General features: G+C 50.5%; 1 protein-coding gene across 1 annotated transcript in view; it reads right to left on the reverse strand.

Annotated features, from left to right (window-relative positions):
- The window catches only part of LOC119109839 (adhesion G protein-coupled receptor L3), a 42,123-nt gene that overhangs the window by 26,060 nt on the left and 2,921 nt on the right, over positions 1-13,142 (reverse strand). Inside the window, exon 3 of the mRNA XM_037233592.1 lies at positions 11,339-11,602. Coding sequence (XP_037089487.1) covers positions 11,339-11,602 — 264 coding nt within the window. The remainder of the gene's footprint in view (positions 1-11,338; positions 11,603-13,142) is intronic.

Raw genomic sequence — 13,142 nt, forward strand, 5'->3', positions numbered from 1 at the left:
AGTTTTTGCCTATTAATGCTACGGGGTTGATGTCAGATTTCGAAGATGCATGTGTCTTCAGGTAAGGGTTCATGTGCATGCATGCAATACCTGTAGGGTTTTATCGAATGTTCTTTGCTATTTTTTACGTATCTCATTTCCTTTTTTGTCAGGGTAATGTCATTAGGTATACACGGGCGAAAATTTTAACTGCATGATCAGCATGCCATCTGATGTTTGGTCATGGCTCATCCATTAGCCTTCCCCCTGATTCAGCGGTTTTCATAACGCAGACTGATGGGGAGAGGGAGGGGGAGAAGACATCGAGGCGGCCATACCCATGACGTTTCGAAGTTAAGGAAGATGGTGTCTCGCAAAAAAGGCAGTAGATTGGTCTCAAGAGGGTCTGACGGTCTACAAGATGCGTTATATTTCTAGATAAAGAATAGATAAACGGTCAAGATTTCCTTAAAATTAAACATTTTTCGCTTTACATGCTTATATGTACGGGATCATACTCCATAGTGACATAAAATCTAAATTTGCGTGTAGTTTGTGTTTCTAAAAAGCGCGTTCATTGTCAAGTGCATGGTGTGTAGTTATTTGTGCCTTGAGCATACAGTTATCATGTGGAGCTCCGTTACTGTAACAGTGTCGGCAGCCGCCCGCGCCGTCCGTTGACCATCGTGCTGTGTTCCTAAAAAACAACGCTTTTCGACAACCAGGAACGCAAGGGACAAGTTTTTCATTTCAAAACACGTGCAATAAATGGCTCAGAGGCTACCGAAAATTTGTGCGCGATTGCAAGACATGCCGGAGAGGTATCTTCAGAAATCCTTACGAGTCATTCCCTGTAACAGCGAGGGTTAAAGGGAATGTTTCACATTTGAGGAAATTAAAGCAGGCATCAGATATGAGGAAAAAGCTCGCTTATTAACTATTGGTATGCTTCTGAGTGCAGAAGGCTGCTCTAGACAACACAATGTTACCGCACAGTAGATATGCTCCTCACTACGTCATTATTTTATTATGTCATCTTATCTTTCACAACAATGATTTCGAGATAATCGACGACCGGTATATCTGGAAGTCGTGTGCATAAATGCTAGATATGAACGAATCGAGGATTGTTTTTCTTTGGCCTTGATCACCGCATGGCTACTAGAATGGCAGGATTTGAATGGCCTTATTATGGCACCAGGAATGCCTGGGTGACCTTGAAATAGACTCCAAGAAATAGTCTGCATTTTTTCGCGGGCGCTTAGCTCAGAAAATAGAATGGTATAGGTCTTGAGAAGGGCAGAACTATGAATGCACTGAATTATCTTTAGGATGTTTTTCTTTTCAGTTCAAAGCCCCATACAAATGTGGAACGCTCCACTTAATCTGCTATAAGGCCGGCAGACTGTGTGCCTCACTAACAGATCACGCGTCATAAATCTGTACAGAAACACGCCGGTTTAAATGCCGTGTCCCTGCGATCAATGACCTCGTACAGAAAATTCACTCTTGACGCGGTCTAATCGGGTCAATTATTAACCTAGCAACGTGCAACTTATTGCCAATCGTGAGATGCCATTCTTTCTTAGTTTGAAAACGCCAGGGGGTCGCAGGGACCCTTTCTCTCCCCCCTCCCTATCAGCCCGCGTTACGAAAAACGTCGAATCGGGGCGAGGGTTAAGGGGAATGTCGCACCTTTTGGACATATTTCAAAACCATACTCTGGTGAAACCTCAGGACTAGTTAGCCTAATAATAGCACTGGTTAGTGCCACTGCAACACCGTTAACACGCAATAAGAATATCAATCGTATTTTTCTAGACCAAGTTGTGCCGTCAACGTTTTGTAAGAGTACTACATTTCTTCCCTGCAGTCGCCACCACCGTCGTCATGACAATGACCGTGCACACCTAACAATGTGAATAAGGAAACATTTGTGATTGGTTCAGTGCACAAGGGCCTGCTGCCGAGAAGCGCACCGACTGAAGTTTGAGCCAGTGAGTCACATGGATCATGAGATCCTCTGATTTGTAGCGCCAAAGCGCGCCTAAAAAGAACCACTATGGTAAATGCCATTGGGGAAAAATAAAAAACCATTACGTTTTGTTGAATTCACGGTATAATAGCTTCATGTTCGCATATGTTTTTGTATAAACAGCATCTATTCCACACACAGTTGATGCATTAGTGTGTTGCAGACATTACGGAGCACACACGTTGGAAAAAGCAAGACAAATGAAATGTCTGAATTTCATAATGGTGAGGAGGAAGTCAAATGAGGTTTCTTCCGCAGGGTCGGCTACTTCATATAAAAGTTCTGAACAATTCAGATAGATTTCGAGAAAACTGGTATCACTGATCAAATCGTAGGCGTTTGACGTAACAGTAAGTGGATTAGCACAAAAAGGTGGGATACTCCCTTCATGCGTCCCACGCACAACGTCAGCGCTTCCACAGCCCTGCGGCGGACTTGCGGTCTCTACTGAGCCGGACACGCTGCCTCCCCTGTGCCGGACGCGCGGCCCCTTTTGTGCCGGAAACGCGGCCGCCTTAGTGCCGGATAGCTGCTCCTGCGTCGGAAATGCGGTCTCTGACATGCCGGCACGCGGCCGGTCTAGTGCCGGACACGGGTCTCGTCATGTGCCGAATGGCCGCGTCCCAGCGATCGAAACAGCGACGCTCCAGTGATCGGCTCACGGCCGCTGCAATGAGGTGCTGGCGACGCGTGCTATGCAGAGCCCCCACAGCGCGGGTAAGTGCTCGAAGCATCTCACGTCTTGCTCTATCTTTTGCTAGCTCGTGATATGTGGTCATTAGGTCTTAGGTCCATATCTCAGACATATGATGTGCTGTACGTGAATATGCCCATAGTAGTTTAGTGGACAAGTGTTGTTGGCAATTATGACACGGATGCTGCCCAAATGCTACTTCAAGAAACTGCGATTTTATCCATGAGCGGCGCTGAATTAATAACTTTTCTAGACACTCAACCAGGTCGTCACATAAGGAAGCAGGCGCAGGGCCCGAAATCCGGAAAAACCAAGCGATCTCGCTCAGCGCGGGTCGTTACGTGGCCATTAGCCCGCCATCCGTGTAACCTAGGCCATTAACGCATGTAATCCTGTGTTGGATTCCTAGTGGTTGTTTTATGTCTGGAGTATAAATTCCCCAGGCACTGATTGTAAATGCCATGAATCTGCACTTTGGGCATGGAATGAAAATACGAAATATTATTTCAGACACTGCAGTTATAGACACAGGTCATAGCCGTGCTATGAAGCAATATAACAGTTCTCAGCCCAAGGAAACGCAGTTTGCAGCATACAAAATGTGTACAATCTATAGGATTTGGTGGAGAGTGACATTTAATAGATGGATTAAACCCTGAAAAATGTGTTTCACCAACACCGGTATTGCCCCGGTAGGTATGTCGTGAGATAGTGCATGGGGTTTGTTTCATGTCATTCATAGTTGTTACACGGCCGCTGACCAAACAGGTTTTCTTCTTTATCCGTACATGCGACGTTTTAGGTTTGAGCTGAATCGATGTGTTCACCGGCCTTAAGCCAGCTACACTGATCACTGATGCACGAAGGCCTACGCTCTAACCATCGGTACTTTCAGCATGACCAGCAAATGGTACGTAAGTGCAAATAAAACTTTTGAAACAAAAAAGTGATGTTTTTAAAGATTTGTAAGTCATTTATGTTTGTTTTCTGTGGTGTATCGCTTTACGAGTTATATTGGAGTGGTTCGTGATAGATGACAGTGACAATTTAAGCTGTTCTTAATTTCGACGGTGACTGAAGAGACACTTTTGCCACCTTGTGCATACGTCAGGATAAGCACGCTCAGGGGCATATTATTGTGAGTGCATGCTTCCTACGGTGTCCTGACTCCCTCACACGTGCCATTCCTGCCAGGGTGAGAGGCAGGCGAGGTGACGTAGCGCCAGCTGCGGAGTACGTTGCAAAGCTCCAGTGGCGCACGCGAAGATGCCTGCTTTGAGCAGACACTCGGGCTCTCCTGTGTGCAGGGTTAAAACGCACCTGGTGACTTGCACGACAGCAGTTTGAAGAGCGTGTCAGTGCCCGGGCCCTGAACTGTGCAATCTGTCCTTGGATTCGCTTGCCCGAAGCCTTATCTAACGAAGCATGATAAGCTGCCATGTATGGTTCCAATGACTTGTGGGGCTTACAACACCCTCGAAGCTGATGGAGGGCTCAGACCACAGTCTGTCCTGATCGACACGTTCACACCTGATAGGCTGCTCTGATCGACACGTTCGTACCTGATAGGCTTCTGCATGCTTACAGTTTTGTGTTCGGTGAGTCAGTCGTTGTTGTGTGAACCAGGCTGTGTTCGGTGAGTCAGTCGTTGTTGTGTGAACCAGGCTGTGTTCGGTGAGTCAGTCGTTGGCGTGTACACCGGGCTGTCTTCGGTGAGTCAGTCGTTGGCGTGTACACCAGGCTGTGTTCGGTGAGTCAGTCGTTGGCGTGTACACCAGGCTGTGCTCGGTGCGTCAGCTGTTGGTGTGTGCACCAGGCTGTGTTCGGTGCGTCAGCTGTTGGTGTGTGCACCAGGCTGTGTTCGGTGAGTCAGTCGTTGGCGTGTACACCAGGGTGTGTTCGGTGCGTCAGTCGTTGGTGTGTACGCCAGGCTGTCTTCGGTGCGTCAGCTGTTGGTGTGTGCACCAGGCTGTGCTCGGCGCGTCAGTTGTTGGCGTGTACACCGGGCTGTGTTCGGCGCGTCAGTTGCTGGTATGTGCACCAGGCTGCGCTCGGTGTGCTAGATGTTGGTGTGTGCAGCAGGCTGTGCTCGGTGCGTCAGTCGTTGGTGTGTACACCAGGCCGCGTTCGGTGTGTCAGTCGTTGGTGTGTGCACCAGGCTGCGCTCGGTGCGTCAGTTGTTAGTGTGCTTTTCAGCTTATGTTCCATACGTCAGTTGTCCTTGTGTGTGCCAGCTTGTGTTTGTGTGTGAGTTGGCGTTGTGCGCTGTAGCCTGTGTTCGGTGTGTCAGCTGTTGTGAGTACCAGCTTATGTTCGGTTTGTCAGCTGTTGGTGTTTGTGCCTAGTTGTGCTCGGCGCGACAGCTGCTGGTCTATGTACAGATTGCACACCTCCCAGTGCGTCCAAACATTCTGACCCCCGAGTATATGGCTACGCTCGTATGATAGCGCGCAATTCTAAGCACAGAATGTTCTTAAGCATGCCAGCCATTTCATTCACTGCATAATTACACACACAAAAAATACAAGAACGGAGAAGCTTTCAGTCGCTGGCCGTTATCAACTCACGTAAGCCGAACGATGACTCTTTTTTCGTGGCTTGTACATTTCCCATACAAGACTACAAACATAGACAAGACAGTAGTATTAGCCTTATTCCTCGAGGGAAAACCAGGAGAATGGAGATGTAGTTGGGTTGATATTTCGGCAACATGCCTTTATCGAAACAATAGTAGAAGCTTCTGTGAGCGGTGTTGACCCACCATGCCTGACCGAGCGGCGGCCGGTGGTGACCCACCCTGCCTGACCGAGCAGTGACCGGTGGTGACCCACCCTGCCTGACCGAGCAGTGACCGGTGGTGACCCATCCTGCCTGACCGAGCAGCGACCGGTGGTGACCCACCCTGCCTGACCGAGCGGCGACCGGTGGTGACCCACCCTGCCTGACCGAGCAGCGACCGGTGGTGACCCACCCTGCCTGACCGAGCGGCGACCGGTGGTGACCCACCATGCCTGACCGAGCGGCGACCGGTGGTGACCCACCCTGCCTGACCGAGCAGCGACCGGTGGTGACCCACCATGCCTGACCGAGCGGCGACCGGTGGTGACCCACCCTGCCTGATCGAGCAGCGACCGGTGGTGACCCACCATGCCTGACCGAGCGGCGACCGGTGGTGACCCACCCTGCCTGATCGAGCAGCGACCGGTGGTGACCCACCCTTCCTGACCGAGCAGCGACCGGTGGTGACCCACCCTGCCTGACCGAGCGGCGACCGGTGGTGACCCACCATGCCTGACCGAGCGGCGACCGGTGGTGACCCACCCTGCCTGATCGAGCAGCGACCGGTGGTGACCCACCCTGCCTGACCGAGCGGCGACCGGTGGTGACCCACCCTGCCTGACCGAGCAGCGACCGGTGGTGACCCACCCTGGCTGACCGAGCAGCGACCGGTGGTGACCCACCCTGCCTGATCGAGCAGCGACCGGTGGTGACCCACCCTGCCTGACCGAGCGGCGACCGGTGGTGACCCACCCTGCCTGACCGAGCGGCGACCGGTGGTGACCCACCCTGCCTGACCGAGCGGCGACCGGTGGTGACCAGCCATGCCTGACCGAGCAGCGACCGGTGTTGACCCACCCTGCCTGACCGAGCGGCGACCGGTGGCGACCCACCCTGCCTGACCGAGCGGCGACCGGTGGTGACCAGCTGTCGCCAGCAGCAGCCATCAGGACGCTGCCGATGTTGAGAGCTGAATAAACAGTCGGGGAGTGCTGTTGGTGGTGGGGGGAGGGGTACCCGATACCATGGGCTTCTGGTGGCACCATTCAGCACCCTGTCTCCGGCCTGGCCGCCCATATGCGTCTCCATCCTGATGGCCACGAGAGTACAGCGTACATGACAATTTTTCATGCATACGACGGAGGAGATTGGAGCCAGTTCCGTCGCGAAGGGACGGATCGTTACTAAAAACACAAGAAGAGCGAACAACACGAAAAGGAAAACAGAATTCGCGTGACCACGCCAGGCGCACTACTCTCCTCCACTGCGTACCGTTGAGATCAGATGCGTCGTTCCTTTGTTGGATCAAAAGGCAAAATATTGTTTGGCCCGATCCGATGATCACCTAGCTGGGTTGTCACTTTCCTTTCCAGTCCCCCTCACTGTACAGTTTGAAGGGAACATCCCACCCTGTTTGTACTTTTCGCTTGTTGTTACATTAGACGTGTACGACGTGATCACTAGGACCGGTTTTCTTAAAATCCTTCTGAATAGCTCGGAATTTTGATTTTAAGCAGCTGACTCTGTGGGGAAATTTCATTTGGCTCCCTGCTCACCACTATAGAAGTAACACATTTCATCTAGCTTGCGTTTCCATCGTGTTTGTTGTGTTACGTTTGCAGCGCACTAATGTGTCAAAATGTTTGTGTAATAAATGCTACAAAGACTTGAAACGCTCTCCGTAGACAAAAAAAGAGAATACGAACATGAAGCGGTTGTCCGGGGAATCAAACGAAACATCATACGATGACTTTAATTTCGCTATGGCGTTCGCCATAGTGGCCCTTTTCGAGGTGCACTTTGGCTGTGGGAATGAGAGCATCACATGATCCATGCGACGCAACAGTTCAAACTCCCACCGGTGTGCTTCTCAGTAGCAAGCCCTTGTCCGCTGAACCAATCACAGACGTTCTTTTATCCGCATCAGCAAAGGGGCGCGAGGTCGTTGTCATGGCGATGGCGGCACGACTGCAGGGAAGAAGTGTAGTGCTGTTACGAGGTGCTGGCGGCGCAGTTTGGGCTCGAAATGAATTAAGACGATGTTCTTTGATTCCTTGACAATGCTTCAGTGCGACTACCAAGCGTTATCATTACACGCATTGAATGACGCATGCATGAGCATACATCGAAATATGACCCTAAAGGTGTGAAACTGGCTGTAAATCAATCGTTTCAGCGCACCATTCCCACAAATCTGTCAAATGCGGCCACCCGCCATATAAAACATAGTAACCCGGCACGAACTCTGGTCAAGCTGCCACATCCCTCATATTTACACTTAAATCCAAGCTGTTTGAAATTAAGTGACACGTATTTGTATATTATGGACGCCATATGTCTTCGTCATCATAGCTGGACTAAGTTCTGGCTGCGCTAGCACCATTTCGACACGGTTTGATGTGTTTTCGGGCTTTCCCTCACAGTTTCGACAATTTGAAAACCCCTGATTGGCATATATAAACGTGGCTAGTTGTACCGTGTGTCACTAGAGATAAGATATAGAACTGCCTGGTCTTTGCCGACCCCATAGGTATGTGCTGTTGCTACGCTTTCAAATACGTCGTCCAGAAACAAAACGGTTTACCTACATAATTTCAGCCGGAGTTCTATCATTGATTCTTTTCAAAACTCAATCCAAACTTTTTGAATTCATGGATTTCTGGGATCAGGGTTTACGCTAAGCAGTGATGTTTGTGACCCCTGACGCCTACCGTCCGACCACTGACCCCTGACCCCTGCCGATGGCTCAATGCCAGGGCAACGGCAGAATTTGGTTGCAGAAGCTGAACGTGCCACAATGTTCGGACGGTCCGTCCTGTCCACTGACGTCAACTGATATTTAACGTCGTCGCTGCCACTGGCCGCAGGCCACACCTGTTTAGGTATAGCGCGCGCCTAAAGCGACTCGAATCCACCCCGCCACGAATGAGTGGATCGGAAGGCAGGCACTCCAACCAACTGAGCCACCGGGATAGACAAACTAACACTGAAATCTAAATCACTGTTAGGCCCAACCCAGGTCGGTTATACGATGGAAAATAATGAATGGGAAAGACTGCCTCCCAGGCAGTTATTCTTAGGCACAGAAAAAACCTGCAATGACCTCAAACCTGTCAGTCATGCCTTATGGCAAAATAGAACTTTTACCTCATGCCTCATCCTTTACAACATACATCAAACGACACCTCGAGACTCCCCTCGCTTCCGTTTAAATGCTTCCTGCTTTTTCGCGTTCTTGGGGTTGACCTCGTCGAGCCCAAAGGGGCAAAGGCGCCCTTTCGCTTTAGTTTGGGACTTCACCTCTACCTAGGTTTGGAGTTCTCGTCTTCATGGAACGAATGCCAATGACACGTTGTCTTGACCTCAGTCTTAGAAAGCCTTTGCTACAGTTAGTTATGATATCGCACAAACCAAATTGCATGTCATTGGAATAAGATGCCCACTCCACAGAACTATTCATTCTGATCTCAACAACAGATTCCAGATAACATCAAATCGCGACCTTTCTGTCTAAAGAAAATAGAATAAATATGGGTGTCCAACAGTGTTAAGTTGTTTAACCTTTACATATCAACCTTGACCTTAACGACCACCTGTGTGGCGTCTGTAACAATGCAGATGCCTATCTTTTCTCTGATGACACTGCAATCATCAACACACACAGTTCTGTTCAACTAATGCTGAAATCGGCCTGGTGTTCGAAACATTACAAAATGGTTTCAGATGAATCGTTTAGTTCTGAAAGCGTCTAAAACACATTATCAAGTATATGCTAAAACCTAGGCTGGTAGCCTTCAAGTTTAATTGAATTACTGCCAAATACCTAGGCAAAGTTTTAATGAAAATTCTAGGAGGAACTGTTGATGAAGATCTGAAGTGATAAATTAAATTAAGAAACGCATCCACTATCATCGATCGAGATGTGGATGTCATGGAAAAGGCTAAAACTTAGCCCTCGTGTTCCAAATTGTTAATTCTCCATAACATCCTGATCCGTCCACACATCACTCGTTGCTTTCCTATTTCTTTAGGTTGGAGAACGCTGCTCCAAGTGGGCTCAGAGCGCCTTCAGGCAGAGTTTAGGGTGTCTTAGTCAAGGATTAGCGTTGCACATTCATATGGGTTCATGGACGCCCCTCAAAATGGGTTTTGTGACATTCTTCCCTTGGCTCCCTGCTACAGAAGCACCTTCATCGGACAGAAAAGCGCTCAAAATTTCATGTGATCTAAGGGCCCGGGTCCTGAAGCCCGCTTTGAGGTGCGTCATTCGATTCCCATGATTTCGGCACACTCATTAGAGATAGCATCGCTGCTTTATATCCTGCATTTTGTGACCCACGTAGTGACGTTTCTTGGTGTTAAAACGCAAAACACAACAGCTAGCATGACCAAGAAAAATGGGCATCACTCGTGGCATATCAGGGATAATCTTCAATCTGTACCGAAAGTGGCAAGATGTGTGTCATGCCATGACGTGTCATGTCATGTAGTTGCCACGATATCATGTATATCGTATGACATATATAGTCATACGTGTATATATGTATATATAATATGTGTGGATAAGTGTTTGATTCGAGTCAATGGGTTACAAGTTTTACGATAAAAACGAAGGTGATGGTGACACGCCAAGAGTTCTACAAAGTCAAACAATTCCGTCTTTTTCGCATCGATCAAGTTAAGATGTGAGCGCAGCACGGCTCCCGGAGGTCATAACGGCCGGCGGCAGGTGGTTCCAGGATGAAGTCGCACGATATGAAAACACCCTTCGCGACAGGCACAGTCGGAGAGCGGGTAGCTCCAAGGCAACGGGCACCGCCGACCTTGTGATGAGCTCACTCACAACAGTCCGAGGGGTGGACAGCGACCGGATCACCATCGGGGCGCGGGGGTCATTAAGAGCCTTGAAAACATCAATGTGTTCGCGGCGTGTAACAAGGCCGCTGGTTCCGCGCCAGCCCAGCGAACTTACAGCCGGTGAAATATGGTCTCGACTCCGCCTCCCCGAGACGGTCCTGGCTGCGAAATTCACAAAAATCCGGCCAGGACACCAAGTGGTGGCCCCGTGCCAACCTGATAGACAGTACAGGCTGTAGAGGAAAACAGGGGCCTGGATAGGGAGTTTGCGGGCTTCGAGTGTGAGTTCATGACAAAGTTTGTCTAGACAGACCAGGATGGGGTTACACTTTTTAACTAATCCGGATATCACCTTCCAGGATAGAGTATGATCGAAGGTCACTCCCGGCAACCTCACGCACGGCTAGGGGGTTAACTTTAAGTTCTAGACGTTAAAATGGAAGGGTAATATTTTATGGTCTGGGGCGTGGCGACTAGAACAGGGGTAGTCTTGGTAGGGTTCGTTTTCAGAGAACTGGGAATGAAGTAGGATTGGAGGGCAAGGATGCTTTTACCCTGACGGGGTTTGAAGGTGGACAAGTGGAACGTGGACTAGTGGACAAGTCTGAAACTAAGACAGTGGTAACTTAAGCAGCATGCTCTGGGTATTTCAAGCTATTCCAGGAGGGGTGAGGGCTTACGCTCCTTGCACGGCGAGGATGGGCACTAAGTAGCAAATACGCGACATTCGAGATTGGTCGGCCGTTGATACATGATATCATTCAGTGATTACGTAATAGACGCGAGGTTATCTTGATGACTCCGTTACATGAGGACAACTCCGCGATCACGACCCCGTTTTTCAGACTCTCCGATCGTTACTCTCTGAATGCCTATGCCCTCAGAATGTTGGTAAACGCTCCGTGGTTACTGCATATTATGTCGTGAGGCTGGTGGATCAAGTACGTCACCATTGTCCACGAATGTTTCCTCACAAGGCACCCTCCGACACTTACTGGAATCGGTCGTTGTCTGCAGGAGCCCGGCTTCACAGACGACGAAAACCGCAAGCTCCGGCAGTGCGTTTGGCGGGGAATACTTGAGCGTCTCACTGCCGTATGGTTTGAGGATGTCCTCAATGATAATCACATTGCCGGCAGAGGACGTTCCAGTGACCTGCTTCACCAGCCAGTCGCCGGCCGGTTCTGCCGAATCCCAGCCATCCCACCGGACCGAGCCGTCCGCCTGCGCCAGACCACTGGTCACCACCGTCAGAGCATCTGCAATCAGGCCGTCAGACCGTCACTGCCGTCCGCCTGCACCAGACCACTGGTCACCACCGTCAGAGCATCTGCAATCAGGCCGTCAGACTGTCACTGCCGTCCGCCTGCGCCAGACCACTGGTCACCACCGTCAGAGCATCTGCAATCAGGCCGTCAGACTGTCACTGCCGTCCGCCTGCGCCAGACCACTGGTCACCACCGTCAGAGCATCTGCAATCAGGCCGTCAGACCGTCACTGCCGTCCGCCTGCGCCAGACCACTGGTCACCACCGTCAGAGCATCTGCAATCAGGCCGTCAGACCGTCACTGCCGTCCGCCTGCGCCAGACCACTGGTCACCACCGTCAGAGCATCCGCAATCAGGCCGTCAGACCGTCACTGCCGTCCGCCCGCGACAGACGACTGGTCACCACCGTCAGAGCATCCGCAATCAGGCCTTTAGACCGGCACTCGCGGCCATCGAGCTTTCCATCTGCTTTGGCCCATGCACCACGCCGCTGGTCGCGTTCACTGCTGGTCGCGTTCACCGCTGGTCGCATTCCAAGCTATCACACGACACAGTGGACACTGCGAAAAACATCGATTAAAGCAAAAGAGCACGAGGTCAGGAAATCTACCCGTCACATCCTCACCTTCCGTCAATTCGATAAGCGGGGAAAGGAGACTCACCCTGATGTGCGATCAGAATTAGGCAGCAGTTGTTCAGCAACGACTTACGAATGTTGAATCGTTCTGCGTTTACACTGGACCGTCAGACCAGTGGAATGCGAGCGGAACCGACCAGCGGAACGAAATTGTCGCAACCATCATTTGGAATATTCACAGCAAATCTGTAGAACGTGAGGCTAGAGGTGCATATGGCGCGCAGGGCTTGCCGCGGTCGGTCGCAGTCGGACCTTGGGTCAACAGACGTCCGCCCGTGGCCGGCGGCGGTAGGTCACGTGACCGAGCGTTGAGGTTGGGACGGTTCGGGTCGCGCAGGAGGAAAATGATCGGGGCGGCCATCGTTGAACGCGTGTCGTGGGTCGCGCTGCACCGCAAATACAACATGCACAAACCTGGGTATTACAAAAGCACGGACACGTTCGACTCCGATCCCCTTTTCATCTTGGTTATACTTGCTGGTGGAGCCACCCTTCTAAACATGACCACATCCTATTGTTAGCTCCAGGTGGTTCCTGGATATCAACGATATAGGTCATTCAGCACAAGCTTACGTCATATAATATCATGTGGATCACAACAATATAATGCGGATCTCTATCAACATGTGCTTGCCGTTTATCACTGATTCGGCACGAGGAACTAATTTGCGTGCGTATGCGGTCATGCCAAATTCATTGCTGTTTGGACTTTTGATGCATGTTTTGACGGCTAGACCTTTGTACTTGTTCCTTCTGCATGCAAGAGAAGTGTCTCCTTGGTATACGCCAACGCCTGCGGCTTCTCGCGAGAGCTGCGACAGACACCGGTGTCGAAACGGGATGATTTATTTCCCCCGATTGTCTCAAAGGAGGAACATTTTGCGTGTGCAAATT

The sequence above is a fragment of the Pollicipes pollicipes genome, unplaced genomic scaffold (genome assembly GCF_011947565.3).
Source record: "Pollicipes pollicipes isolate AB1234 unplaced genomic scaffold, Ppol_2.1 Scaffold_7231;HRSCAF=8579_pilon_pilon_pilon, whole genome shotgun sequence".
NCBI classification, from domain to species: domain Eukaryota; kingdom Metazoa; phylum Arthropoda; class Thecostraca; order Pollicipedomorpha; family Pollicipedidae; genus Pollicipes; species Pollicipes pollicipes.